We start from the raw sequence: 27,004 nt of genomic DNA, 5'->3' as shown, positions 1-27,004 counted from the left end.
ACTCTGAAGTAAACGACCAGGAGACCTCACCTAGAAGAGTTTCTTTTAACAGAAGCAATACGCTGCATTACCTATTATATCGACCGAGTCTTTTACCATAAATCAATTGCACTTCTTAGAAAAAACCAACAAGAAGAACAAGAGCTAGACTGTAGACTGACAGTGAGTTGTTAACACGTCGAGGAGCAAATCTTAAGGAGTTCCAAATCTCAAGAAATTCGTGCACAACAGGAACACATAAAAAAGAGAAGCGTAACTGAATCCAGATAAGTCCTGTGCAGCACCAATCCACCCGAATTCCATCAAACGAAATCCCAACCAAAGAATTTTATAAGCACCTATCGGCCCCTCCTCCCCTAACTAACCAGGTAAATAAATCTCACCGGCCGTACAGTACAAGCATCGACAAGATTTTCCCAATAAAATCGCCATTGACAAAAGCTCCTCGATGTCGTCCTGCCGACGACGCGCGCGGTTGTTAAGTGAGAGCGGCCAAGGGAGCTGGAGTTGGACCCCTGTCCGTGCCCCCCGCACTATATCTGCTCAATGAGTGCGGTTCGGTCACTGATAGCTAGCTCCTAGCTCCGGCACCCAGATCCCAATGTGCCCCGTCGCGTCACTCTGAACCGAAGCCACTGAGCCAGCAAGCCACCAGGGTCGCGCGCAGCAATGAAGCTCCTCGCCGCGCTGGCGCTCTTAGCCGCCGCGGCGCCGTTCCTCAGCGCCGCCGGTCAGGTACGCCCCTGCACACACGGGGTTTCAGAGCTCCAAAGCCGTGGCGGCACGGGCTAGCCTTGGATTGTGATGGCGCCATTGTGATTGTGCAGGGCGGCGGCGAGGCGGCGGGGCCGATGCCGTTCGCGGTGGGCGCGGCGCCGGCGGGGTGCGACATCGGGCAGGGGGAGTGGGTGCACGACGAGGCGGCGCGGCCGTGGTACCAGGAGTGGGAGTGCCCATACATCCAGCCGCAGCTGACGTGCCAGGCGCACGGCCGCCCCGACAAGGCCTACCAGCACTGGCGATGGCAGCCGCGCGGATGCTCGCTACCCAGGTACGATTACGAACCCTCCCCCCGGCGCCAGCCGCTGGCCGTCTCTCTCGATTGCATTGCGTCGGTGAGCAATGTTGCGTGAGCTGGTAGCAAGAATCCTGTGCTTCTTTTTCGCGAGAAAACGCAGACACCGTGGCCCTGCTTTGCTCTGCTAGACTGCAGTAACTCGCAAGAAACCGTGACAAAACATGGTGAGGAGTTACACTCCTGCTTTCAGTGACGGAGCTCTGGTAGACTGTAGTAACTCGCAAGAAACCGAGACAAAACATGGTGACGGAGCTAGCAAGCAACCTAAGGGTTCATCTCCTTCAAGCTTTGAGGATGATGAAATCATCACATATATATCGTGACATCTCATCTACGGATACGTGGCCTGAGTAACATTAAAACGGAGCATCGTGCCACTAGATAGTATAGCAACCAAATATAGGTTTGGGCATTTCAAAGCGTTATTGAATGGAAGGAGAACAAGTCGCTGCATAGAGATAGATTGACTGTATGTTTACTAGTGCGGCGACTTTTTTTTTAGCTGTAACAGAAAAACCATAGTAGGATCAGTAAAAAAAAAGTATTGTAACTATAACTAGAACCTACAGTAGTACAACAACCGTTGTTTAACTACGTGGTCATACTCATACTCGATTGCAGTAGAGCATGATCGTAGTTTTCAGTTCAACTTTACAACTGAACGTGGTCCATAAACATTGATGAATCATACATGATCTTAGTAGGCGGACAGAGAGGACCATGCATGTTTGTGTCTTTGTGCACCATCCCTTTCTTATTATGCAGTGTATAGACTGACTATCACCAGGAAGGGTGGTGGCAAATCGTGAGCCCATTAACACATGACTCATTTGGAGCAGGATCCGTGACTGATTCACTCTCCAGGAGGTTGGGTTTTAAAAACGGAACGTTTCAGTAGAACAGTAGAGTACAAAACGTGGTTGCTCGTGGTCCTAACTCATAAGTGGCAAGGAGCCAAGGATTAATTAGGTGTGAGGTCAAGCATCATGTAGGGATGCGCGTGTAGCGATCCATAAGTATTTGTATATTTACTTTAGTTCAATTCAATTAACTAACTAATTATTAAATTGAACGAGAGTGGAACCAAGTATCGCATCCTTAGCATCATGAAGTGGACTTCGGTTGTTGCATTTTGCTGTTGGAGCACCGACAAAAGGGCCAAACGGACAAACATTCTTTGTTGCAGATTACATGAGAACAGATACTAACACTTAGAGCCGGTTTGGCTACGGGAATTGAATTCGATTCGTTCGATTGGATTCGAACAGACTAGTATAGTAGAGTTTGAATTTAGTTTGGCAATTCAAACACAAAATTTTTGTATTAGGGTAGCATTTGGATTTGGCTCCAACCTTTCAAATACGTCGCATCTCTGTATGTTCTGAAAAATCGTTTTGAGTCCACTGAAACTTTCGATTACATACTGAAAAATGATGTGTTGCAGCTTCAACGCGACCCTGATGCTGGAGATGCTGCGCGGCAAGCGGATGCTGTTCGTCGGGGACACGCTGAACCGCGGGCAGTACGTCTCCCTGCTCTGCCTCCTCCACCGCGCCATCCCCGACGTGTCCATGTCGTTCGAGACCGTCGACTCCCTCAGCATCTTCAGAGCCAAGGTATCTACGAGCTACTGCTGCTTCTGACACTCTCTTCTCTGTGCTGATCCTTTGCTGCCAATAATTAGTGATGGGTCATTGCTTACTGATCTTGCATTGTCCTAGGACTACGACGCTACGATCGAGTTCTACTGGGCGCCGCTGCTCGCCGAGTCCAACTCCGACGACGCCGTGATGCACCGCATCGACGACCTGATCATCCGGGGCGCGCCCATGGACAAGCACTCGAGGTTCTGGAAGGGCGCCGATATCCTGGTGTTCAACTCCTACCTCTGGTGGATGACCGGGGAGAAGATCCAGATCCTGTACGCATCTCCATCCAAAGCTACACCTGACCAACGATAGCCACAAAATCCATCAGAATGAGCTTTGATCTCAAGTCTGAAGAGAACTCTATGCATGTGATGAACTGATGATGATTGATTCCAGGAGGGGCGCCGACAACGACATGAGCAAGGACATCGTGGAGATGGAAGCAGAGGAGGCGTACAAGCTGGTGTTGTACCAGGTGGTCCGGTGGCTGGAGCACAACGTGGATCCCAAGAACTCGCGGGTGTTCTTCGTCACCGCCTCGCCAACCCACACAAAGTCAGCTCCCAATCTCACTCTCAAGCTCCAATCCATTCACCTCACAGGAGCTTAACTAACATGCAACATCTGCAACTTGCTAACAGTAGCAGGGAGTGGGGCGACGAGGCGGAGGGCGGCAACTGCTACAACCAGACGTCGCCGATCAGCGACGCGTCGTACTGGGGCAGCACGAGCAGGGCGATGCTGCGGGTCACCAACGAGGTGCTGGCCACGTCGCGGGTGCCGGTCGGGGTGGTGAACATCACGCAGCTGTCCGAGTACCGCAGGGACGCGCACACGCAGATCTACAAGAAGCAGTGGGCGCAGCCGACGCCGGAGCAGCGCGCCGACCCCAGGAGCTACGCCGACTGCACGCACTGGTGCCTCCCCGGGGTGCCGGACACCTGGAACGAGCTGCTCTACTGGAAGCTCTTCTTCCCCAGCAACGATCTGGTCATCTGATCCATGCGCACATACACTTCGCATCGGAAGGGGCTAGCCCAAGTGACATCGATCGCGGGAGCAAGAAATGTAGATTAAAAATCAAACATCGTGCCAGTGCTGTACATGCATGCGCCTTGCGCTTGATTAGTTTTTCAGGGAACAAAAACCTGGGGGTGGCCGTGGATGTAATCAGCTTTTCTTTTCTCTCTCTTTTTTCCCCTTTTATTTCTGGTCCACGTAATGAGGCTATTTTGTTGAATGCAGGAAAGAACGAATTCAGAAAGAAAGAAAAACCTACTTGTAACCAACTGAACTTGCAGAGGAGATGAACGCATGCAACCGTTCCTTCTCCGGTCTGATCGTGATTGGACCCCTGGAATCGAATTGTCTTATCGAAAAAAATCTCATGCAGTGGTGCTGCAGACAGCTCCTCCTGCAACACCGCATGAATTGATGGACGAGATCTGCTCAACACTAATTATATATGTCAAGTAATAAATATACATGATAAATTTTCATTTGTGGATGAAATGCACCGCTTTGAGCTCCTTGTAACTGGCGCTAATCATAAAGAAGTGTGTAGAATTTGTTTTCCTATCTTTTCATGGACTTAAATTAGAAAGGCTCCCACAGATAATACTGCAGGAAACTCGAGGCCAGCATGGGCTGGACTAAAAAAATTTATGGGCCTAATCAGACAAGTTATACTACGGGCGGTCTAGCCCACTAGGTAGGGCCGGCTCGCCGGTATGCTTTGCAAATTTGGACACAAATGACCTTGCAACGAAACCTTATTTAGAGGCTAACCTCTCCGAGGGAACCTCCCGCTGCACGACACGTTGCCCCAGCCGACTCCGCCGAGCATCTCTCTGTGCGAAACGTGGCACGCGAGGAGCTCCCGCGTCCTGCCATGGCTGAGCAATTGCCCGCTTCCCTGTGCAAAACATGGCATCTTCTTCATCCTCGCAACTCTGCGCCCCGCCGCCGGTTAGGTTTAGGGTTAGGGGTTCGGCCATTCGGGTGGGGTCCTCTGGCCGATGGGCTCTAGAGAAATGGTCGTGGGTGACAAGCGGCCTTGCGGTGGTGACGGAAGGTGGGCGGTGAGGAAAGGCGGTAGGGGTGCCACGGCCTGAGTGATGGAGGACCACCGAGGGCGGGGGCGAGGCTGTTTTTTATCGATTAAATCTTCATTGCGCAAGGCGAGAACACCTCCTGGTCAGTTCGTGGTAGGAAGTCGACCCTCCTGTCCTGCAGGCTGTAATGTCTTATCAACCAAGATGCTCAATTTGGTTGAGCTTCGGTCGATCTTCTGACATGATCATGTAAAGTATTCTGCTTCAAATGGACTCCTTTTCAAAACCTCAAGTCTAATGTTCTCCCCGTCAAAAATATGCTTTGATACACTGCACGCACCTAATCGATTTCGTTCTGACGACAAAGGAGTCTGAAGCTTCAGTTGGGTGCTGGGCCACTCTGTGTTCCAGGGCGAAGGCAGCTTCAGCAGACACGAACAACTATGCATGCAGGTCTAATGGTCAGCATCGCTTTTCGTGATGTGCAGACTGCGGACAGTACAGGAAATGATATGAACAGCGAAAGGATCTCTTCCAAACTTTTGAGCTCAGCAAGTTTTTTTACCTTAATCTTTAGAAGGGAGTCAAGGGACAGCAGATATCATTGTGATTTGAGTTTCAGTTCGGCTGTCAAACCTGACTAGCCTAGTTGTTGTGCTTCCTACATTTCCTTATACTCCAAGTGTGGAGACGAATATACTGGGCTACTGAACGATATCTCGTTGTTTTGCAGATAATTCAGTTGACAGCAGTAATCACCTGTTACATCAAATAGACAAGTAAGGAACAAAAATAAGTCAAAAACAAGCCAAGATTTGCTTTGGGCAGATACCATTCTTTGCAACAGAAATCTTCCTGCTAAAACGAGACCAATCAGACATGCAGGTGTACTGAGCATTCGACGGAACACGAACACAGACGATAGAGCGTGCCAATATCTGAATCAGCTCTGAACAGAACGCAGACGGCGAGGCCGCCCGCGGCGCGAGAGACGGAGGACGTGACAACGGCGAAGAGAACGACGACGAGGACGGCCGCCCCGGCCCGCTGGCCTTGACATCCAATGCCCATGGATGAAGATGGAACACGCGCCGGCCTGCCACCCTCTACTTCATTCATCCCCCGCAGAGTTGAGCACGCCCACTCCAACCAAGCGCCCGACCACCGCTTCGCCAATGGCACCGGGAGGTTACGCACTAGCGCCTGTAATTGAACAGCGCGATAGCGTCGTAGTAGCGGACAGCGGGAGGAGGGACGCGGTGGCGGAGCAAGAACGGGCACGGAAGGGGGGATCCGGAGGGGAATAGGGGAGACCGGAAGAGGAGCGGATGTCCATTCGCGACGACGAGGCGGCCGTCGCCATCGCCGGACAGGAGGGAGGACGGTAGGAGCAACGGAGGGACTAGTTTATAATAAATCAGGTCGATGTAGGGGGGTTTATGAAATAATTTGGATCCCGATTCTTTATGAGGGTTTAAGCATCGCGACTATTAATGACGATCCGATTTGAGGAGGCTTATGCAAAAATATGGATCGTGATTATTAACTACGATCCATTTTAGGATGTTTTATGAAAAAAGGCAACTTGCGGCCCAGATTGAGGTACGGATCGCATGAGTCAAGAACCTCCAGCCCCGTTGACCGCCGCTGAAACATCTATCAGGACCTGAAGATTCAGAGTTCTGTCTGAAGTCTAAGAAATAGAGTTGAAGATGGTGGCAAGGGTGAAAGTTAAAGGCATATCATCGAACGGCTAAGAGAAAAAAGACTTAATATCGATCGGCTGGAGACATTTCTGTTTTTCTATTGAAACATAGTTTTTGTATTCGCTATTTATGTATTTGAGTTGTCGTCTATATATTAGGGTGGCATGAGTTGTATTGATGTATCGAAATAGCCGTGGCTGTCGTGAATTAATGAAGAACATATTACTACTAGCTAGCGTAATTATCTGGGATCATGTGATTTCTCTTGTTCTTGCTTAATTTCTTGTAGTTGACAAAAAAATCTTACTTCAATCTTCAGTCTGGGTTATCTCTGAAATTCAAAGGATTGTCAATGGGTATTAGACCCAAGAATCCTCGGCGATCAAGCTTGGCAGAAGGTCCACAGAAGTGAGGGTTGCACGGCATTGTACGCGTGTAAAATTCCGATAGCTAAGGCTAGATATTGTTGCGGTGGTGACGTATAAGGAATCATCTAAATAGTATTTTAATTAATTTTAGGATTATTGTTTACTTAATCATGATCACGATGATTAATTCCAATAGTCTCAACACGTGTCTTGTGCCTAACATATAGCATCACAATAAAGCTTAAGAAAGAACGAGTAACTAAATTCTATTACAAGTTCTTGAGCATTCAAAAATTTACAATATGTTACAACAAAATATTAGAGAAACAATGCAGCGAAAAAGTAACACCTATCAACACCAAAAGCTAGATGAAACCATATGCCCTTAGGCTCCACCCAAAAGTGTGCCACCGAGAGCGCGGCAGTTCGAACTGCTTATACACCCTGCAGGAGGATACTCCTGGACCCACACGACACGAGGACCATACGACTTGTGCCACCCGCTAAAGTGCATACAAGGGGGTACCTGTGATAACCTTTCCCAACCAGCCCCAACCGTGTGCGAAGCAACGCTCGGCGTGGCGGTACCAGAACTACTCCTAGAGCAAACTATACCGCTTACAAGCCCGCCCGCTCACACCGTCGTTGTTCAGGCCCCACAAAGCCACAGCTGCGAAGGTATTCGGCTTGCCTTACCATTAGATCGATATGTGGTGAGTAAGGTAAGTGCTAAAGTCAATTACCCCGACGATCAGCCTTAAACGATGCAAGCGGTCTACGGTGTCCGGTCTTCCTCTACCGGCTTACCTAGGGGAACTCCACATCTGGGCAAGACAAAACATCATCCTAGCACCGCCCACATCTCGTCTCATACTCACCACTCATACAACCATCCCAACCTTAATGAGTGTGCGTAACCATAAGAAGATCCTATGCTCGCGAACAATGGGATGAGCCGTCGTTCGACTTCTACCGAATGACCTAAGCATGGCTAAGCATATAAGTCGAACTCATATCTAAACATTGACAACACCTCACGGCTACAAGGAATGTAAATACATAAGTATTCAAAGTAGAAGAATGCAATCGGCATAGGTTCTACCCATTGGTACCCGATACTGACTCACTAAACATGCATACATACATAAGCATAATTGATCAATTTTAGACTTATCCAATTACACAAGAGGGATCAATATGCCTAGTTGTTTGCCTTGCTGTTCAGGTAGATCTCCTTCACTCTCCTAGAAAACCGGTTCGACGTTCTCTAAAAAGAATAACACGTGCAATGACATTAGTATGGATGAAATGCAACAATGCATGCCATATGATGCGTAAAACATGTTAAAAGAGCAAACATGCGAATTAGAACAAAATTAGGACTCAAACCCATTTGAAAAGTTACTGAAAGTGCTGAACCTCCGGAACCTCCGGACATATGCGGACTATTCGCAAAATTCTGCGAAACATCCGGACATTTGCGCACTCAAGCAAACTCCGAACTATCCGGAGAATTCTCTGATACTCCGAACATGTGCGGACCCTTCGGACTTTGTCCGGACACTTCGGACATTGACAGGAAATGTGTTTTCGCCGATTCGTTGATTGATTCAACTTGAACACTAAACACACTTTATCTAAACATGGTCATACACTGTATAAGGGGTTTAGATTCAATTAATTATGCAATGTTAAAGATTGAAACTATTTCAATAACTCATTAAATCTCAGTGCGTATTTCATTAACCAACGGAATTCAAACACTCATCTCATGGATCATAGTATTTTTAATGTGTAGAGCATGTTAATACAAGGCTAACAAAAGTGGTTTCATAATTTTAGGATATGGCAACAACTAACCGTGACTGTCGGAGGGTGAACTCCTCAAGCAGGGATCCGAAGGGACCCTTTTGAGATTTGGTCGGAGGATGATTCTGAATCCGCCTCGTACATGAAATAAATTAGAGTAAATAAGATGCAGGTGGAGTAGATGATCGGATACCGGAGGAAGTAAATGCTCAGGGGATTTTTAGACAGGTTCGGGTCGCACTGAGCGTAACACCCTACTCCTGTGTGTATGCTATAAATGCTCTGAGAATATCTCTCTGGGGATCTGCTGTGTTACAAGAATGTTTGTCTAAGTCTAGAGCTTCATGCTTCTTCCGTCGTCGTCCAGAGTTCGTCGGATGTGCTCTGTCCGATCTCAGTTCGCCGTGTTCTTGAGGCTCTTTTTTCTTCTCCGGGGAGCCCGCCCCTCTTTTATACCCAGCGGGGGCGGGTGGCGTGCCCAGAAAGGATTGGTGCAAGTTTCAAGGCGCCATAAATGGAATGTAACCATCATGGGCTACAACTTGAGGTGAAGGGGAGAGTTGAAACCGCACCCCCGTTCGGTCTTCATCGTCATCATTCCGCTTTTCAGCGGGTGTAGCGGGGAGGGCCCGCCCGACAGCCACCGAGCAGCCCCGCGTGCCCGCCCAGTCAGAGCGAGTCTGACACAGCAGAGCAGCAGACGTCGCACCCCGAGCCCTGCGGCGTTATCCCGAGACGGCCGGATGACGTGCGATGGGACCCACGCATTAAATGTCCCCACGCCTCACTGCCAGAACGTGGCTGGGACTGACAGCAAGCGTGGGAGGAGTGGTTGGAAATGACAATCCACGCGCCATCTTAAATGCGGCATTGAGCCTCTCACCAGTTGACACCTCACCGTTGAGCCCCTGTGGGGGCCACCGACGAAGGACTTCTCGGGCCCTCGGGGAACGGTGAGTGCTCTGGGACTACTGTTCACAGCCCCGAGCACTCTCTCCCGGATATGCCCTTTCTTGGTCCTCTGGGAACTCGGGTGCTTAGGGACCACTGTTCACGGCCCCGAGCACCCTCTCCCGGAACTTGACTGCTCGGGTCCTCGGGGAACTTGGGTGCTCGAGGTCACTGTTCATGGCCCCGAGTACCCTCTCCCGGAACTGGCTTCTCTTGTCATTGGGGAACTCAGGTGCTCGGGGACCACTGTTTATGGCCCCGAGCACCCTCTATCGGGACTTGGTCTTCTCGGATCATCGGAGAACTCGGGTACTCGGGGACCACTGTGCATGGCCCCGAGCACCCTCTCCCAGAACTTAGTCTTCTCGGGCCTCGGGGAGATAAACCCCGAGGGAGGGTGCCACGTGGCATTCTACTGTCCTGGCCTCGGGACTCGAGGACTCCTGGTTGCCATGTCACCGACAGTGACCTAAACAAGCCGAAACTGGTCTCACGTCGTTTGGAGTTCGGATGAATTAATTATGAATTTTACAAGCCTCAACGCGCCTGATAAATAGTAATTGCGGACCCTCCGTACTTTTCTGCAGAACCTTCGCACTTTTGCAGACTATCTGCACTTTTCTGCGGAGGTTCCGGACTGCGGAACTTCCGGACAATTTTTCGGAGGTTCCGGACTTTCCAGAACTGCTCTTATTTGAAGGAAAACTTTGCCAAATCGATTTTTTTATCTTTTCCACTCCAAAGGGGGATATGTTTGAGAGAGTATAGAGATTTTAGAACTCAACTAACCACCTAGCAACTCAATTCCTAAATCAAATCTCATCTAAATCCTCATTTTGGTTCAAAACCTCAAAAACTCATGAACTTTGCTAAAACTCGAAATCGACTAAACAAACCACGAATTCTTGCCATGGGGAGCCTAAGAGACTTACTCAAGATGCTTGTGGAGCTGGGTGACCGTTGAGGAGTGGAGGAAATGGAGGGAAATCGAAGAACTTCAGTGTTTCTTGTGCTTCAACCATGAATACCAAAAGATATCAAATCCGGCTCGAATCTTTCGAGAAAATGAAAATGAATTGGATGGATGAGTAACTTATGAGGTCTAGAATGCAATGGTACCACATGCATACCTTCAATCCTTCTCTAGAGCTCGGATTTGAGAAGAAATGGAGAGAGGGAGTGAGAGCTTTTGAGTGGGAGGGGGAAGCTCCAGCTGCTGCTGCACGTGAGAGTGATGGGAGCAGGTGGGAGAGAGAGAGAGAGAGTAGGTGGGCTGCCCATTTAAGTAGTTGGAGGGTGGGGCCACATGTGGGGCCTACATGTAAGTGAAAGGTGTCCATTTTCGCTGCGAAATTAATTTTTTTCTCTTCCTTATTTCTTTTTCTCATCCAAATGATTTCATACGAATGCATTAACATTTCGAATTACGCAAAAATTAAACATAATACTTCAAAAGCATGATTATGATTAATTACGTGATTAAGAATTTGGGTCGTGAAATGTAGCAAGTAGTCCAATTATTTTTGGATCAGGTCTTCAAATTGCATGGAGTACCTCTTTCAATCATGAGTGACAGGGATATAATTTTTACAAGTAAACTCTTAAAAGAAATATTTCAATGTGTGAACTTTGATTTGAGATTTAATACAACTCATCATCCACAAACCAATGGTCAAACTGAGCGAATAAATCAATGCTTGCAATCCTATTTGAGGATATTGTTTTCAAAGAGCCTAAGGTCTGGTATGTGTGGCTACCAATAGCTGAATGGTGGTATAATACCACCTATCACACCTCTCTCAAATCTACACCCTTTCAAGCTTTGTATGGTTATCCTCCTCCACAAATTTGTGAATTTTCCATTCCTTGCAATATCTTTGAAGAGGCCAATATCACTATCACACAAAAAAAGAGATGCTGAGCGAACTCAAGAGAAATCTTATTGAAGCACAAGAAATAATCAAGAAGTTTGCTGATAAGAAAAGAAGTGAAAGAACCTTTCAAATTGGTGATATGGTTTACATGAAAGTACAACCATATAGGTAGAATGCTCTGGGGTTAAGAGGTTTTTTAAAACTCAGATCCAAGTATTATGGCCCCTTCAAAGTTTTGGAGAAGATAACAGGTGGTTTATAAACTTTTATTGCCCAAAGATGTAGCTATACATCCTGTCTTCCACGTGAGTAAACTGAAAAAGGATGTGGGAAGGAAGGCCATTCCATTATCAGGTGTTCCTCTGGTGGGAGAAAATGGCAAGCTAAAAATTAAACTGGTTGATGTACTGTACCGAAGAGTTGTTCTAAGAATAGAGGAGCCCATGGCTCATTTAGTGGCTCAACCTTTCTGCAGAAGATGCTATTTGGGAGGACGTCCCTTTCATACGTAAGGTTTTTCCTTCCTTTGCACCTTGAGGGCAAGCTACTAGCTAAAGGGGAGGCGTTGTTAGGATCTCAAGATTCAGAGTTCTGTCTGAAGTTTAAGAAATAGAGTTAGAGATGACGACAAGAATGAAAGTTAAAGGCGTATCATCAGACGGCTAAGAAGAAAGGGACTTAATATCGAGTGGCTGGAGACATTTCCGTTTTTCTATGAAACACAATTTTTGTATTTGTTGTTTATGTTCCTGTTGCCAACTACGCATTAAGGTGACGTGAGTCATATTCATATACCGAAACAGTTATATCTATCGTGAATTAATGAAGAACGTATTACTACTGGCTAGCGTAATTATCTGAGAACTCATGTAGTTGACCAAAAAATCTTACTCCGATTCTTCGGTGTGTATTTTTCTCTCAAATTAAGAGACTTCGCACGTCCTCACCACGGCCATGGCAGCTCCGGCCACCGCGAACCCGCCTCTGCTCAAACCAGCCCGACTCCATGCCCCACCGGCCAGAGAACTCGCGCGTTTCGCCATCCCCAAACCGCCGGCACTCAAACGCGTGGCCGCGAGATCCAGTGACTGTACAGCGCAACCAACGTCCGTGCCATGAACTGGTTCTTTTGCTGAGAGATGGCTGGCTTGTTTGCGTTGAGTGTTCAGTCAATCAGTCCATTGTTGTCAGGATTGAATTTTTTGGGAGTTTTTAAGACTCTGAAGCTTCAGTTCTTTTTCCATGTCTCAGATTCTGGAGAATGGGAGCTGGAGCTGGGCTATTCTCTCTGTTCCTAAACGCAACTTCAGCAGACACTAAGAATTGGGCAGGCTATGGGTGTTAACATCACCTGAACAGGTCTTCCACTCGTGATGTACACAGCAGTTGATGGTTCAGAAAATGATATCAATAACGAAAAGCCTTCTTCCAAGCTTTTGTGCTCACCAAATTTTCCACCAAAATCTTAGAAGGGACGGCAGATATCAGTATGATTTGAGTTTCAGCTCTGCTGTCAAAACTTGACTAGCCTAGTTGTTGTGCTTCCTTTATTATTGTCCAGTGAGAGATTTGGACTGACATAAGTATCAGTTGTATCTTCTTTTATAACTGTAGGCTTTGTACAGAGCAATGCTACAGCTGTTACTCCAGGAGTTGAGACAGGGCCTATTGGCTGAAATCTCGCTCTACAGGTAATGACAAGTACCCTGTTCCAAGAACGGCCTGACGGATATGTCACTGTTCAAAGAAGTACACTCGGAGAAGACAATGCATTTTATTTGCACTGGAACAGAATCTAGTGCATAGCTCTGATTTTCCTCTTATTTTTCAGGTTTAACCAATGGGTTCATTAGCGGTGGTTCGAACAAATTGATTCATCAGAAGGTTTAGCAATATCAAAGATGGGAATTATTGAACAAATTATATCTAAATGACTTGTGATGAGAAGGACGCAGCTTTGGGGTATGCTTGACAAAATGAACATGCAACCGATCTGTGATATATATGGTCTGTAAACGAAATTTAAAGTGGTGAACGAATTGTCCCAGCTATCGGTCTAATCAGTCAATGTGGCTAGTACTTTGTAGGGCATTTGTTGGAATCTCGCCAAATGATGTTGGTTATTACACCCCATCTGCTCCACATAGACTTCTCCTAAATCCTGTACTATTTCTTAGCTTAGAAGCCAATGGGGGAAGTTATGACTTTTCAAGTACAATTCCAGTAGTAATCAACAAATTGTCCTGAGGCACCAGGGTCAAGCCTCTTTCAATTCATTTCACCTGCTCTCTATTGGTCAGAACCACTTCCTCACTTCTCCATCTCCAGTGTAATATATATAAAGTGCAAACTACTAGTAGTATAAATTTAACACCATGATTTGGAGAAGAAATGAGAGTTTGATACGAATACCTAGATCAAGTTTAGGTGCACCAAAACGAGGTCAAGCTAGCGGCAACAACTCTCACCTAAAAGGATCCTTTTACCATAAGTGAGATGACACCTGCTGCACTGAGCTGCACCATGCAAGCTATTTGATCCTGCGTGCATGCTAGCCAGCAACCGGCCCTCGACGTCGCCCGATCGATCGATTGATCGCGCACGTAAGCTGCGATAGGTCGGAGCGAGTTTCACGTCAAAATGACCGGGAGTACCCCGCCGCGGAAGGGCCGGAGCACGGCCGGCGCCGGCGGTGTGGACTCCGAGGACGCGTGGCAGGCGGAGGAGGCGGCCAAGAAGTCCCACGCGAGGGCGGTGTGGGGCGTCAGCTTCAGCATCAGCCTCCGGGGCCACTTCAACTCGTTCGTGCTGCTGGTGCTCGTGCTGTTCGTCGTCCTCGCCGTCTCCGTCACCACCAAGAACGGCAACGGCGCCAAGCCGCAGGCGCCGACGGCCGTGCCTCCTGCCGACGACACCGGCGACGGCGGGCAGAGTGATCTGAGCGACTGCGACATGTCGTCCGGCCGGTGGGTGTACGATGGCACGGCGTACCCGCTGTACAAGGAGAGCGCGTGCAAATTCATGTCCGATCAGTCGTCATGCGAGAAGTTCGGGAGGACGGATCTCAAGTACCAGCACTGGAGGTGGCAGCCGCACGGGTGCGACCTTCCTAGGTACGTGTATTCATGCATATGCTTGTCGCACGACTTGTGGCGCGCAAAAAGCAATCAAATTTTGGTGATGAATGCGCATAAATATTTGGAAAATCGCTTCTAAATGGTTTTGGAGTTGGTGCATTGTAGAAACAGGGTAGAAACAGGGGATTCAACGAGTCGTTCAGCTGCTCTTGTAGAAGCTGTAGAAGCGTACTTTTTTCCTAACAACTCGACGAAGGTATGTAATGTAACTGCCTGCATGAATACTAGGTTCGACGCGGCGAAGCTGTTGGGGAAGCTGCGCGACAAGCGGCTGGCGTTCGTCGGCGACTCGCTGAACCGGAACCAGTGGGTGTCCATGGTCTGCCTCATCGACACCGCCACACCGACGCTCCACAAGTCCATGGGCGGCAACGGATCGCTCGTCTCCTTCAAGATCAATGTACGTCCGTGTGCAACTGTGCACACATGATTAGCCGATCATGCATCACCTGTACATGCACCATGCATATAGCAACTGAAATCACCAATTTTTGCAGGAGTACAACGCGTCGGTTGATTTCTACTGGTCGCCGCTGCTGGTGGAGTCGAACTCTGACCACCCCGTGCACCACCGGATCGCCGACCGCATCGTGAGCGCTGGCTCCATCGCTAAGCACGCCAGGCGCTGGGCCGACGCCGACGTGCTCGTCTTCAACTCCTACCTCTGGTGGCGCCGCCCCTCCATGAAAGTCTTGTGAGTGCAGTACCTGAGTTGTGGATCAGTAGCCGCGCGTGATGATCGACGAGGTTGGCATTGACCGTGCGTGCGTGCGGTGCATGCAGGTGGGGGTCGTTTGAGGCGCCGGCGGAGGGCGCACGCAGGGCAGTGTACGAGGTGACCGACAGCCTGCGCGCGTTCGAGCTCGCAACCAAGACGTGGTCCGAGTGGCTCGAGCTCCACGTGGACCGCGCCCGGACGCGGCTCTTCTTCATGAGCATGTCGCCGACGCACCTCCACTCCGACGAATGGGAGGCCGGGAGCGGCAACCACCAGTGCTACAACGAGACGGAGCCGATCGCGGGGGAGGGGCACCGCGGCCGGGACACGGACCCGGCGTTCGCGCGCGCCGTGGAGGCGCAGGTGGCGCGGCTGGGCGCGCGCGGCGTGGCGGTGCGGGTGCTGAACGTGACGCAGCTGTCGGAGCACCGCAAGGACGCGCACCCGTCGGTGCACCGGCGTCAGTGGGACCCGCACACGGAGGCGCATGCGCGGGCGCGCGACCCCAGCAGCGACGCCGACTGCATCCACTGGTGCCTCCCCGGCGTGCCCGACGTCTGGAACCAGATCCTCTACGCGCACATCGTGTCGTCGTGACAGTGAACTCGTACGTTACGTCATACGTGACGACATCACATTATATTGTTAGGCATTCACGCACGTAATCCATGGCGTGGTTTGTCCATGTTCCTACTCAGGTGAACCGAAGTGGTTCTACAACTCCTTTTTCTTTTTTCCTTTTTATTTTGGATATTATACTTTGCAAATATCATTTGTAAAATGTATATGCAACCGTATATTCGATTATTCGTTCTGCAAGTGCACTTGGAGCGGGTGGATTTGTGACATAAAAGCACCGCAATTCCTCTTTTTTTAGAGAGGACCGTAATGCCTCATCTTGGAAGTAGCAACACAAAACAATTCATAAAAAACGGGCCACATGGGCCTTCAAGGTTGCTCAGACAAATGGACCGGAAGTGTCGCAAATCGCAACCAGCGATGTTCCCTACCGCCCAGCCCACATAAATTCATCCTCTCTAAAAAAAAGGCAAAACAGAGAGAAAAAGGGAAGCAATTGACTAAAATTTTGGGCCTAAAACAATAATTCAATATTCTAATTCCAGTGTGCATTCAATTTATTGGTTTCAATTTTAAGGATGCAAGTGAGGCGGGTTGCGACGGACCACCCCACATTTGCAACAGTCGCATGGGCATATGTGGACGCATGCGGCAACCCGCACACTATGCGAGTGTTTTTGCAGGCTTTGCGCCAGCCCGCAAGCCACCTCCACCGCCACCGTGAGTTGGCTACTGCTATCGCTGGCCCACTTGTCGTTTGATGACACCCAACGAGCAGCTGCCCTGCAGCCTTAATGGGTGGTGGTGTAGATGCTCTTCGTCATGTTGCTCGCCATGCTTGTGTCTGTCCTCATGTCACTTGGGCTCTCTTCATGTTCCTCGCCACCCTACATGACCTCGTCGCGGCCAACCATAGCTTCACTCGTGTTGTGGAGCCCTCGCGTCGTTCTATCATGTTGAGGGTTGTCGTCCTATCGTATCACGGGCTTACAACACCGCTAGTTACCCGTAGCTAGGCCCTCATGGATTGCTTCAGCGACGTGGGTTGACTTACGGCACTTTGTGGGCTTGCAGCGCAAGCCAGCCTAGCGGGTTCGCGGCGCGGCCCATCACGCTTTGCATCCTTACTTCAAATACTATTTCAACTAGAATTTTTTATCGGCAGTACGTCGCTCTATCCAACGAGACCATCCAGGGCTAGAGCTGGGACTTTGTACCGTGTTTTTTGGGCTGGCCCAAGCACGGCACGACCCGGTCCAGCCCAAGCACGACCCGTCACGAGTATAGATGGGCCGGGCTGGTCCAGCACGATTAACGGGTCGGGCCGGGCCTTGATATGAGGCACGATGGGCGGCCCGGCCCAGCACGAAATATGGGATGTGCTTGAGCTGGCCCGGCACAAAAATAGCCTGATGCACAATGGTGATCATATGTGTGCAGACATGGTGATCGTATGTGTGCAAACATGATGGTCCAACCCCTGTCACCTTAATGTTCAAGCCCACATGTGTGTGGACATGGTCCAACCCTTATCAAAACGGTGACATTGAAAGAACCAATTGATAAATTCGTGATGGTTTACAGGTACAACAGTATTTATATTAGTCAAAGATACAATACTCCACTCCACTATCCTCGAGCCCAGTGGTTATACCATCCAACAGCTGGCAAATAGACATGAGCTCAACAGCGACCAAGAAATCTTATGTGTTCAAAACGGTACTGGACCCGTACCAACCCGACCCGATGAGGCCCGTCGTGCCTTTGGGCCGGGCCTAGGCCTAGCTGGAGGTGACTCGGGCCAGCCCTACCCGGCACGAACAACACCTCGAGCCGTCCTAGCACAGCCCGAATAGCCCGAACCCCAAAGGGGCCGGGCCAGGCTGGCCCGACCCAGCCCAAGTCCCAGCTCTATCCAAGGCCAGCGATTAGGAGAGGCTCTTCTTCTTTCTCATCTTTATTTTCTTCTTCTTTCTCTTCCATACCAAAAAATTGAAGAGAAGGCTTAGGAACTCAGTTCGCCCGGGGTAGAGGGGCCCTTGAATCATGCAATCACACTTCTCCTTTGAATCATGCAAGAGCTACTTGCTTTGCATCATGCTTTTCCTTTTGCGCGCTTTTTGCATCATGTTTCTCTCTTTGTCAATAGTCTAGCATCTTGCTTAGGTCATCAAAATTTCTTCCTTTTAATCTCATAAAGACTACAAACACATATTGAACTCAAGGAAAAACGTTAGAGCACTATAGAGAAAAATTTATAAATTATGATCCATCTAAATAGTACCACTACTGATGAGAAAAGGGTTATGTGGATGCCATTTGAAAAAAAAAACTAATCGGCTCAAAAAAATGATACCAATTGAAAATGATCGGTGACGTTCTAAGAGGGGGGTTGAATTGACACTTAAAACTGATCGGCTCCAAAAACTTCACGAGATAAACTCATATCAATTTTTATGTATATAAAAAACTCTAGTTTTATTTAATGTGTTTACTCTACTGCTCAAAAGGATTTGCAACCTATAGCCAATCCTAACAAACTATTTTAGGAAGGTAAACAAGCAAAGCTAATTTGCAAGTATGTAAATGCGGAAATGTCAAGAATGTAGAGAGAGCAAACTCGGCATAAATAATTTTTATCTCGTGGTATCGATGGCATAAACGTCACCTCTAGTCCATATTGGAGCAACCACCTAGACTATTGCTCCTGATCGGCACCCGGTCACGACTCTTGAACCACCTAGGTTGAACCACCAAGCCACAAAGGTAAGGCTAACTACAAGCTTCTCTTTTCAGTCACTTGTCGTCGTCTTCACTTCAGACCTTGAGCCACCAAGACAAGTGTCTCCGTGTCCCCATACAAGCTTCTTGTCGCCACTCCACACGAAACCGAAAGGTCGACAAACTTGAACCACTAAGGCTCATGGTGCCGACGAGTCACCAAAACTACAAGACATCAATGTACCATTTGGTACAAGGTAGGATATCACTAATTGATCCCCTCTCTAAGTAACAATACCTAGCAATAATTCTCTATGGTCCGAATATCACTAATCATTCTCTAATATTGTGCTAATTATCTTGGATGATAACTTTTAGTACTTTGGTCTCTTGAATGTCTCCTCAATTCTATGTGAGCTTCTCTGTACTCCAGTACCGTCAGATGACCGAGTGGGGGCATATATAACCTCAACCCTGCGAATTAGCCGTTGCTCCAACGGTCATATTTTTGTGAACGCCAGATGATCCAGCGTGCACAGGCTTTAAACACCGGATTATCCTCCAAAAACTAGCCGTTTTAAACCTTGAATCCTTCGGTGTATCCTTCGATGTGTATACATCCATCTTTGGTGGCTTGAATGTCTCCTCATCCATCTAAACCGAAAGGAATTCATCTAGACTTTGCTCCGGTGATGCCTCTTATATATGCATCGGACAATCCGACGTGTACAAGTCTTTTTTCTACTCATCAAAAAACCTTATGGACTTTACTCCGGCGAAGCATCCAGTGTGCACGCCGGACCATCCGACGTGTACAACCTTGAATTTCTTCTTCTGAAAATACTCCGACGTGTACAACACTTCATCGCCGGACCATCCGATATGTTCAACCTTGAAGTCCTGCTTTTGAACAAATCTTCCGGCGTGTACAAGTCTTCAAGTGTCGGACCATCTGACATATAGAGTTTTTCTAGAACTCGTCCAATTCAAACTTTTTTGAGTTCTATCTTCTCTTCAACTTAACCATGGGTTTCTCTGAGCCATATAGTGCTAGAATTTCTCAAGTGTGCATCCATGAGACCTACTTAGCATATAAGTACTTGACAAATATGTTAGTACTATTGAATATGTTGTTATTAATCACTAAAATCACATATATATCTTAAGAGGATCATATTCGCTACAACCCTTCGCCCCACGGTGGATCCGTCCCTGAATGAGAACTTGTTTGTTTCAACTTGCATATTGTGATCATAATTTGCAAGCTGAAACAAACAGGCTGGATTGTAAAAGCTAAATTGTACAATCCAGTCTTCAGATTGTAACAATTCAATAATTCATCTTTCGCCAACTTTTACAGATTGTATAATTCAACTTTTATAATGTAATTTTCACAATTCAACTTTTTATAATTTACAATTAAAATAAAAAGACCTTGAGACCTGAGTGCATCTGCTAGGGATAAGTGTTCATTAGATGTGAGACACCGTCTGTTACCGAGACAGCATCGGCTCTGGAGTCCGAGGTGTTTAGTGGGGAGGTAGCAATAATAGATTAAGGCAGATTAGATTACAAGGCAATCCACCCATTGCTTGCACTTGAAACAACATCACTGTTTTTATTTTATTTATTGGTGCGCCACCGGAACGGTGCAAGTTGATGGTCCAGCTGGAGCCATAGGAATCAGTAAACCTGGCCAGTTTGGCTGCTCCACGCCGCATCGAAGTTGCCACAGTCAGAGCCCAAGGCCCCAATAACGACGCTCCATGCCATGCAAGACCTAGGCTCGCAAACGCATGCCGTGGCCATAGCCTGCATTCTTAATCGAGGTATGGCTCAACGTTCCAGAGCACACGTATACTTGTCTATCATGCGTCTGCCACTGTACGTAGTATACTGGTAGCATTAGGAAAAACTCTTACCCAGGATAGATACTACTCCAAGAACAAGTGAAAAGATTATTGACACAGTCGTGGCAAAAGTTTGAGGTCTACTGAAGTATAGATAGATTGCTAAGACCTTGATTTGAACGCAGGTAACCTTTTCAAATACTAGGAGTAATTGAGCAGTCGCTTTGTGAGATTCCATCCACAACATTTCAAGGCTTCTCTATACTTTGCTTGGTGAAGGAAAAAAAAAGATTTCAAATGACAAAGATGAACCGGCAGGGGAGGGAACGTCAAATACGATCGTGCAGGGAGTAATATTTTTTTTAAAAAAAATGAAAACGCTCGAGATTCCAGCAGGTAGTAGCAGCACGCATGCGATGCAATCACCATCTCATTACGAGCCTAGCCATTTGCCTTTTCTACCTGCTGGCCTGACTTGCAGCAGCAGCAGCTATTGCTCATGGCCTCGTAGGAGATCGATCGATGGCCATTGGAGATGCATGCGGAGGGCAGGGAGCATCCGATCCAGCTCCAGCTAGCGCGCTCAGGTACGTTGGAGTAGGACGAGGGGTCAGAAGGTACGGGCTACCTGGCCGGGCGACTGCCACCTTCAGCCGGCTTTACGTGGTAGTGGCGCTGCACCTGCATGCAGGCAGGCAGGGGCTGCGCGAGAATTTACGAGCCGCGCAGGCCGCCCGGTACTGCTGCCCTCCTGGACGATCAAAAGAGGTTTCGGGAGGGGGCGCGCGGCGTCTGCGTGTGCGTGCTCGTCAGTCACTGCTCAGACGTCGGTCCATCAATGGCGGGGGCGGCACATGCATGTTGGCAGCCTGGCGCGGCGTCTCCCAAAGGCCGGACAAAGATATGGCCCAGGGGGAAGAGGTTGGTGCGTGCCTGCCGAACCTGTCAGGGAATGCCCCTCGCCACCGCCCCCATCTTTTTGGCAGGGAAAATAGGGTGTTTTTTTCAGAGACACCTGTTTTTCTTTGTTTTTCCGAGCGTCGGCTACGAGTTGTTAGAGGTGTATTTAATGGTTCACAAATGTCTTAAACCTCTTGCTTTTACGTGCCCTTCTGGTCGTGCCCTCGCGTCTGTTTTCTTATAGTCTATTTCATAAAGTTTGTAAATTAATTTTTCGGTTGAAATCATAAGAGCTATGTTAAATAGTAGTTTTCAGTTTTTAGTTTTATAAGTGAAATATGTAGAAATAATTCTTTGAGTGTAAAAAAACAGCTTCATCTAATTTATTTTTTGTATATAATCATTTCTTTCGTATAGTTTATTATAGAAGTTATTAGATGTATATTTAATGATTCACAACTGTCTTAAACCTCTTGCATCACGTGAAGCGGACGATGAAGGAACCCGAATCAATCCACTGCTGGGAAATTTCACCAGCACGTGTTTATTAGCGCTTGAAAACTCATTCGAGATTTCAGACATCAGAAATGCAGGAAGCGCCAAGAAAATAGGCGTGTTTCCCAAATCAAGGCTGTTCATGTCAGTTCCAGAACAATTAGGGGAGAGAGAGATTAGCATGAAAGTAGTAGGTGATTAGGGGCTGTGGACGATATGAGACTGGAATGGTCAGGTCTACCGAGGAGATGAGGGTGACTGGGTGAGCTCCAAAGAGAATCCATCGGGGCCGGTGGCTAGACGGTACGGAGGAGGTGTTGATGCACGCATGTCAGTGGGCGCGAAAGCCCACGAGCCACTACTCCGACTAGAGACGAGGTCAGGAGGCGTCGTTCCTATTCCTACTCCATTCAACGGCTAGGCACAAGTTCCCAGGTCCACTGGCCCAAAAAAGCCCACCAGTCTCACTCCATCACAGCACGTACATCACTGCTACGTGCGTGTTCGCTGAGCCCCAAAAATCCCTACTCTACTAACTCTTAAACTAAAGGAACTAGCTCATCATAAAAATATAAATATTAGATATAATAATATTAAATATAAATAAATATGTCTAAAAAGATAGATGCAACAGTGCCGTCAAATGAATACAAAGTAAGGTCATCTCCAACAGAATCTTCAAACCTGCAAATTCTAGTGCTACAGTGTTTTACAGTATACTGTAGTACTAGAAATTCATCTTCAACAGATCCTCTATCCAGTGATACATTACTGCTACAGTATTGGAGATAGAGGATGCTGTAATAATGATAGAGGATACTGTAATAGTATTTTGAGGATGAAAATTTGAGGTAGCTGTTGGAGATGGTCTAATATGTAGTTTGATTTAGATGAAATTAAAAATAGAAGAGGATATTATTCTAATTTTTTTTATTTACTTTCATTATCACATCAAATCTCATATCTGCATCTAAGTAACGAGGGGAGGTTAAAGTAGAAAGATAATAATAAAAATATATAAATTATTTAAATTTTAATAATTTTATTAGATAAGAAAAAAGTAATAAAAAAGATGACGTGAGACTAACTCATATTTAATACTAGTCCGATCAAACCCTTTTCCTTTTGGAATTAGCTACACCTACGACTGAGTTGTAAAGCTCGTGTACGACGTGATGAAGGCTGTGCACATGCTCGATGGTTCGCATAGCAGGACTATCATGTAGTATATCAAACTTTTTCATAAAGGATTTCATGATATTCCGCCTTTTCAAATGAGGCTTACTGTATATATCTAATATAGCTCATTTGCAGGAATAAATTGTAAGGTACAGCTAGCCATGGATTTAGAGCTATGAAGTATTAGGCTCTATCTTTTTCCTCTCGTCCTCTTTTCCTTTTTTTTCTCTCTTATTCTCTCCTTGTTTTATGCCTAAAAAATGAAATGGTTGAGTACTATGGTTAATAGGCCCGGTTTGGGATGATGCTAAGAATTTATTTGAGTTGAACCGTACGTAGCAGGGGTGCGCTGGCTGCTGACATGCCCGGCCGGCAGGGTTGTCAGAGTTGGGCGCGTATGAATTTTATTTATTTTTGGATGGATTCAGGAATGAGCTTTCCAGTGGCAGATAGAAATTCCCCACCACACCAGCTCAGCTCAGCGCTCTCCCTCTTCCTTTCCTGGTTCTCCCTCTTCCTTTCCTGGTTGCAGCCTTTTCTATTATTGAGTTCTATCTCTCTTTCTCTCTCATGGAGACGCCATCCCCTTGGATTAAATGGCACATGGGTGTAATTTATGTCCAATCTGGTCCATCCAGTAAAAGTGAGTTGGGTTGGGCTGGATGTTTCAGTGAAAAAGCCGGTCGATTGACCAAATAATTGTGTTACTGTGCAAGATAAAAAAAATGTTCATACAAATTTACCATGGGTACACCGCTATGCTAAATCTTAAGATCCACTCTAATTGCAATAGATGTCGTAATGGTAATACAATATAAAAACAGTCTATACACTAAGTCTGCTTGTTATTTATTTGGTAAAAAAATCAGCCTTTTAAAAATGAAATTAACAAGCTTACTTTTGAATAATAAACAAGTACCAGGAGCTCCAATATTTCTAAAATACGATGACATTCTGGTTCTGGCCTCGCAACTCGCCTGAGTATAAGCAGGCTGTTCGGCAGCTCACTCTACCAACCTAGCAAGCGCTAGGTAAGAATTTTTCGACAAGCTTTGCACAATATGGCTTGAAGAAAGCTAGCAAAAGCACATATGTGCAGGGGAAAGGTGAGACACGGACGTGATTAGCTAAAAGCGGCAGCTGAGGCGGGCGTGGCCATGTCATGACTGATGACGCTCCACTCCTTGAATGGGATGGGTGCCGAGGAAAAGAGGCCGAGCAAGGCACAGTGAATTCCCCACGGGAAGCTGGGGGTTCATCGCCTGACACTTGCCATGAAGAGGTGATCCTGATCAGGAGATATGGCGCACCCAGGCAGAGCACACCCAGATGGCCAGATCCCATGTGGATCTGAACCTTTGCAAGGAGAGCATGTGTCTCTCCCCTGTCCTCATGTTTAAAATTTTCAAGTCTTCTTTCTCAAAGTGATCATGGCTTTAGGGACTGCATGGATATAAACCTTTCGAGTGAGAACTCAAGCCGTCTCACTCAAATTTTGTCATGTCAATGTTTTTAATTGTGTTCGTGCTCCTGCGGGTTCGACGAATTGAAGCTACTGAATCAAAAAAGTAAAATCCAACAGACACAAATTTGATAGATAGGCAGAAAAAAAAAATCGATCGAGTGATGAATAGCAAGAAAAAAAAGGCGTTCAGATAGAATCTGAGAGAAAAACATGCCGGTACGTCACACTTGATGACTGTACTGGTGTGCATATACGCATGGCGCAGGCCCCTGTACGTATGTTCTGAAGCGGTCCATTGGGGGCCAGTCTTTTTATGGTTGTACTGCAAACATTCACTGATTTTTTGGTGAATGCTGCATTGATGAACATGATTTTAGCACATCTATGTATCGATTTGAATGTCCTGCAGAAATACTCATTTATTTCAAAACATAGGATGTATTACGATTTTGAAAATTTAAACTTTGTAAATTTTAATCAATAATTAGTTAAATTATGCGTATATTTAGTATTAAAAAAGATGTATCAACATATTCATATTTTACATATGTTTTAATAAAATATTAGTTTTTATAGTAATTGATGATATATGGTAGGAGAAATTAATAGTACAAGTATATTTTTAAGAACTTTTTCAATCTTAATACACCCTATAAAAAGAAATAGAGGGAGTACTACAACGAGATATGTGCTACTTGGTGTTCATCTAATCCTCTTAGCAACCTTCCTTGATCTGTTACCCTTAGGGCGTCCACCATATACTAAAAATCAGGTAATAAGAGCTTACTATCTGATAGTAGTAAATATGTGAGTCGATAATAGTAAAAAAATTCTCCAAATCCACAATAACCTTGCTGTCTAGCCATAAGCACTTAAAAAATATTTCTTCCTCCTCTCTCCCCTCTAATCTCTCTATGACACACCCAGTCATTGGTGTGGACTGATTTTTTTATTGAATGGTGGGGCATAGCTTATCTAACTCCTCTCATCTATAAACATTGTGGAAATTGCAACAACCAAAATTCTCTTTATATAGAATTCACCTTAATACTGACTTAGTAATATACATTGCCTTGCTCTTACAGTATAAGTGAAGTTTAACTTATAATCTATTAACACTGTGGAAATTGCAACAACTAAAATTCTCTTTATATAGAATTCACCTTAATACTGACTTAGATAATATACATTGCCTTGCTCTTACAGTATAAGTGAAGTTTAACTTATAATCGATCCAATCCGAATAATACTCTTATAATGTACACCCAGTCGGCACTACTTGAACTATAGGAAGTGAATATATAAATGAATGAATGATCATTGGAGCATGATCGCTACTTGAGCTATAGGATATAGTGTATATCCAATGAATGATCATTGGAGCATGCACACGCTTTTGTCTTGTTGGCACTTTGACTAGGCACAAGTTGGTCAAGCTACCTATGCCTTCTCACATCATGGGCAGATAAACCAAAAGGTTGATCCATGATACCTGACTAAAGCTATCTCACCTGTCTATTCACAGGATTTTCTTTCACCGTCAAATCCACAGAACTTTTTCTTTATAGAAAAAGCAGATCCACATAACTGAGAGATGTTCACTTGCATCGTACCAGTAGTAACCAGTAAAAATAAAACGGCAAAAGAAAAACAGTACTAGTAAAGCAACACAAATATAAACGGAGCATGCACATGCATGTTTGTGATGAGCTAGTGTACAGGTATTTACATTGATGGGAATGCTTTAGTGTCAGAAATATGTCTCAGATCATTTGGTGTCAGATATCTTACGTGCAGCGTCCATATGCTAGCTAGTGCTCTAGCACTGTGCTTACGTACCGGGATTTTTCTAGCTTTTTCATTCGTGGCCAATACCCTTGTCTCTAGCATGTGTCATCTTGTTATTATATGGCGAAATTGGTATATGGTTGGAGAAAGAAGAGTGAATTATATAAAATTATAAGTATTATGTTTAGTAACAAGGAATTAATATATCTAGTATTGTACATTACTTATATATAAAATCCAATTTTAATTGCATTTATTTAAAAAATGGTATTATGCTTTAAAAAATCCTATAATTTTTTGTACGTGTTCCATAATCTATGTAAAACCTATTTTAATTAGGTTTATTCAAAAAATATGTGTAGAATTTAAACTAAAATCTCTAAAAAGGCTACTTTTATAACTTCTTATAATTGTTACAGACGCAAATAAAATCCAAAAAATCTAGAAAAAATTAACTAATATTCTTCTTATATGATGGACTGATTTATTAAATTATTTTTAGCTCTGGGTTATATGGTGAAAAAAGTAAATTCCTTTGTAAGTATATAATTGGACAATATAGATAGAGCATTACAAAGAAAATCACTTTTCACCGTATAACATAGGGATGAAAATAATTTTAGAAATTAGTACATCATATAATAAGAATATTATTGAATTTTTCCAAATTTTTAGAATTTTAT

General features: G+C 46.0%; 2 protein-coding genes across 2 annotated transcripts; both read left to right on the top strand.

Annotated features, from left to right (window-relative positions):
- Positions 1 to 413: 413 nt before the first annotated feature.
- LOC133913639 (probable xylan O-acetyltransferase 10) lies at positions 414 to 3,933 on the top strand. Its single transcript, XM_062356844.1, has 6 exons — positions 414 to 735; positions 828 to 1,051; positions 2,523 to 2,694; positions 2,800 to 2,999; positions 3,124 to 3,282; positions 3,369 to 3,933. The coding sequence occupies exons 1-6, from the start codon at positions 670 to 672 to the stop codon at positions 3,724 to 3,726; spliced, it is 1,179 nt and encodes a 392-aa protein (XP_062212828.1). The 5' UTR covers positions 414 to 669; the 3' UTR covers positions 3,727 to 3,933.
- A 9,967-nt stretch (positions 3,934 to 13,900) lies between these two features.
- Positions 13,901 to 16,170, top strand: LOC133911289 (xylan O-acetyltransferase 14-like). Its single transcript, XM_062353486.1, has 4 exons — positions 13,901 to 14,602; positions 14,855 to 15,026; positions 15,124 to 15,320; positions 15,410 to 16,170. Exons 1-4 carry the CDS (start codon positions 14,130 to 14,132, stop codon positions 15,939 to 15,941), a joined length of 1,374 nt encoding a protein of 457 aa, XP_062209470.1. The 5' UTR covers positions 13,901 to 14,129; the 3' UTR covers positions 15,942 to 16,170.
- Positions 16,171 to 27,004: the final 10,834 nt, after the last annotated feature.

This window comes from Phragmites australis, chromosome 3 (assembly GCF_958298935.1).
Source record: "Phragmites australis chromosome 3, lpPhrAust1.1, whole genome shotgun sequence".
Taxonomy (NCBI): Eukaryota; Viridiplantae; Streptophyta; class Magnoliopsida; order Poales; family Poaceae; genus Phragmites; species Phragmites australis.
Note: the sequence above shows the minus strand (reverse complement) of the source record. Positions and strands in the feature narration are given on the sequence as shown.

Bases quoted from the DNA above. Each gene is read 5' to 3' on its own strand.
- LOC133911289 (XM_062353486.1), top strand. From the start codon at position 14,130: ATGACCGGGAGTACCCCGCCGCGGAAGGGCCGGAGCACGGCCGGCGCC. The intron at 15,027-15,123 runs GTACGTCCGTGT...CAATTTTTGCAG, and splicing joins TCGTCTCCTTCAAGATCAAT to GAGTACAACGCGTCGGTTGA. The intron at 15,321-15,409 runs GTGAGTGCAGTA...CGGTGCATGCAG, and splicing joins CGCCCCTCCATGAAAGTCTT to GTGGGGGTCGTTTGAGGCGC.
- LOC133913639 (XM_062356844.1), top strand. From the start codon at position 670: ATGAAGCTCCTCGCCGCGCTGGCGCTCTTAGCCGCCGCGGCGCCGTTC. The intron at 1,052-2,522 runs GTACGATTACGA...GATGTGTTGCAG, and splicing joins CGCGGATGCTCGCTACCCAG to CTTCAACGCGACCCTGATGC. The intron at 3,000-3,123 runs GTACGCATCTCC...GATTGATTCCAG, and splicing joins GGGGAGAAGATCCAGATCCT to GAGGGGCGCCGACAACGACA.